Source organism: Rhagoletis pomonella, unplaced genomic scaffold (assembly GCF_013731165.1).
Source record: "Rhagoletis pomonella isolate Grant_MI unplaced genomic scaffold, Rhpom_1.0 Rhpom_scaffold_01257, whole genome shotgun sequence".
Lineage (NCBI taxonomy): Eukaryota > Metazoa > Arthropoda > Insecta > Diptera > Tephritidae > Rhagoletis > Rhagoletis pomonella.
Window position 1 is genome coordinate 46,782 of NW_023459811.1, and position 1,545 is coordinate 48,326.

Consider the following 1,545-nt stretch of genomic DNA (forward strand, 5'->3'; position numbering starts at 1 on the left):
CCCAATGTTTATAATTTTAGATTATGTACAACTATTCATACACATATCTTTTAGCATGTTTTTATTAATTTTATTCCAATCCACTTTTCCACAGATTCACAAGATAATTGGATTTGTTCCAACAATATTACAAATTGTTATGCAAAGCAATGTTGATCAACCAGTTCGTCAAGCAGGGGCGATTTATCTAAAAAATCTAATTACGAACAGTTGGTCTGATCATGAGACCAAAGCAGGCGAGCCAATACCTTTCTCAATTCATGAACAAGATCGTGCTATGATACGCGGATCAATTGTGGATGCGATTGTACATGCTCCAGATATAATAAAGTTTGTTTCAATTTGCAATCTCCTTTGATGTCTGTTATCAACAATTCTGTTATTTTTAGGGTTCAGCTAGCAGTATGCGTAAATCACATTATCAGAAGTGATTTTCCTGGGCGCTGGCCACAAGTAGTGGACAACATCAGCATTTATCTACAAAATCCAGGTAAAATTATTTTAAATTACTGTACCATACACATCTACAGGAGTACACTTAATTTGTAATAATATGACTAGTATAATTAGTACAATAAAACATGTTTAAATTATTTAGATGTCAATGGCTGGAATGGCGCGCTCCTGACTATGTATCAATTAGTAAAGACATATGAATACAAGCGCTCAGAAGAGCGTGTTCCTCTAAATGAAGCAATGAATCTTCTTCTTCCAATGATTTACCAACTGATGGTTAACTTAATGAATGATCAATCGGAACAATCGATGTTGCTTCAAAAGCAAATTTTAAAAATTTACTACGCCTTAACCCAGTACACACTGCCATTGGATCTTATAACAAAAGAGACGTTTTCGCTGTGGATGGAAATTTGCCGGCAAATCGCTGAAAGGCCAATACCAGACTGCTCACATATTGATGATGAGGAAAAACCAGAATTTCCATGGTGGAAAGTAAAGAAATGGGCCTTACATATAATAGTACGCATGTTTGAACGGTATGCTATTCGAAGTTAAAGCTTGTTTTAGTATGTTGCTAACTAATTCAAAAATTTATAGCTATGGCAGCCCGCGTAATGTTGTAAGTGAAAAGTATCAGAAATTTGCAGAATGGTATCTTCCTACGTTTACATCAGGCATTTTGGAAGTACTGTTAAAGATTTTAGACCAGTATCGAAATCACATTTACGTCTCACCTAGGGTTCTAACTGATATTTTGGCTTACTTAAAAAATGCGTAAGTAAAATTAAAGTCGGGCAGATACCATTAATTTAAGAATATGTTTTAAAATGTTCAACAGTGTGAGTCACTCATATTCCTGGAAATTAATAAAGCCTCACATGGTCGCTATAGTACAAGATGTAATATTTCCAATTATGTCTTTTACCGATGCTGATCAAGAGCTGTGGGAGACTGATCCACATGAATACTTGAGATTAAAATTTGGTGAGTTTCATTTATCTCTGCAATGGAGTAAAATATAAATATATGAACTTAAAAATACTTTATACATTTAGATATCTTTGAGGACTACGCAACACCGGTGCC

At 34.5% G+C, this 1,545-nt stretch overlaps 1 protein-coding gene across 1 annotated transcript in view; it reads left to right on the top strand.

The window, feature by feature from the left end:
* Window positions 1-1,443, top strand: part of LOC118752144 (importin-7-like) — a gene marked incomplete at its 3' end in the record, with an annotated part of 3,363 nt that extends 1,920 nt beyond the window's left edge. Inside the window, exons 2-6 of the mRNA XM_036486999.1 lie at window positions 95-330; window positions 390-490; window positions 599-995; window positions 1,057-1,233; window positions 1,298-1,443. Of these exons, the coding sequence (XP_036342892.1) occupies window positions 95-330; window positions 390-490; window positions 599-995; window positions 1,057-1,233; window positions 1,298-1,443 (1,057 nt within the window). The remainder of the gene's footprint in view (window positions 1-94; window positions 331-389; window positions 491-598; window positions 996-1,056; window positions 1,234-1,297) is intronic.
* Window positions 1,444-1,545: the final 102 nt, after the last annotated feature.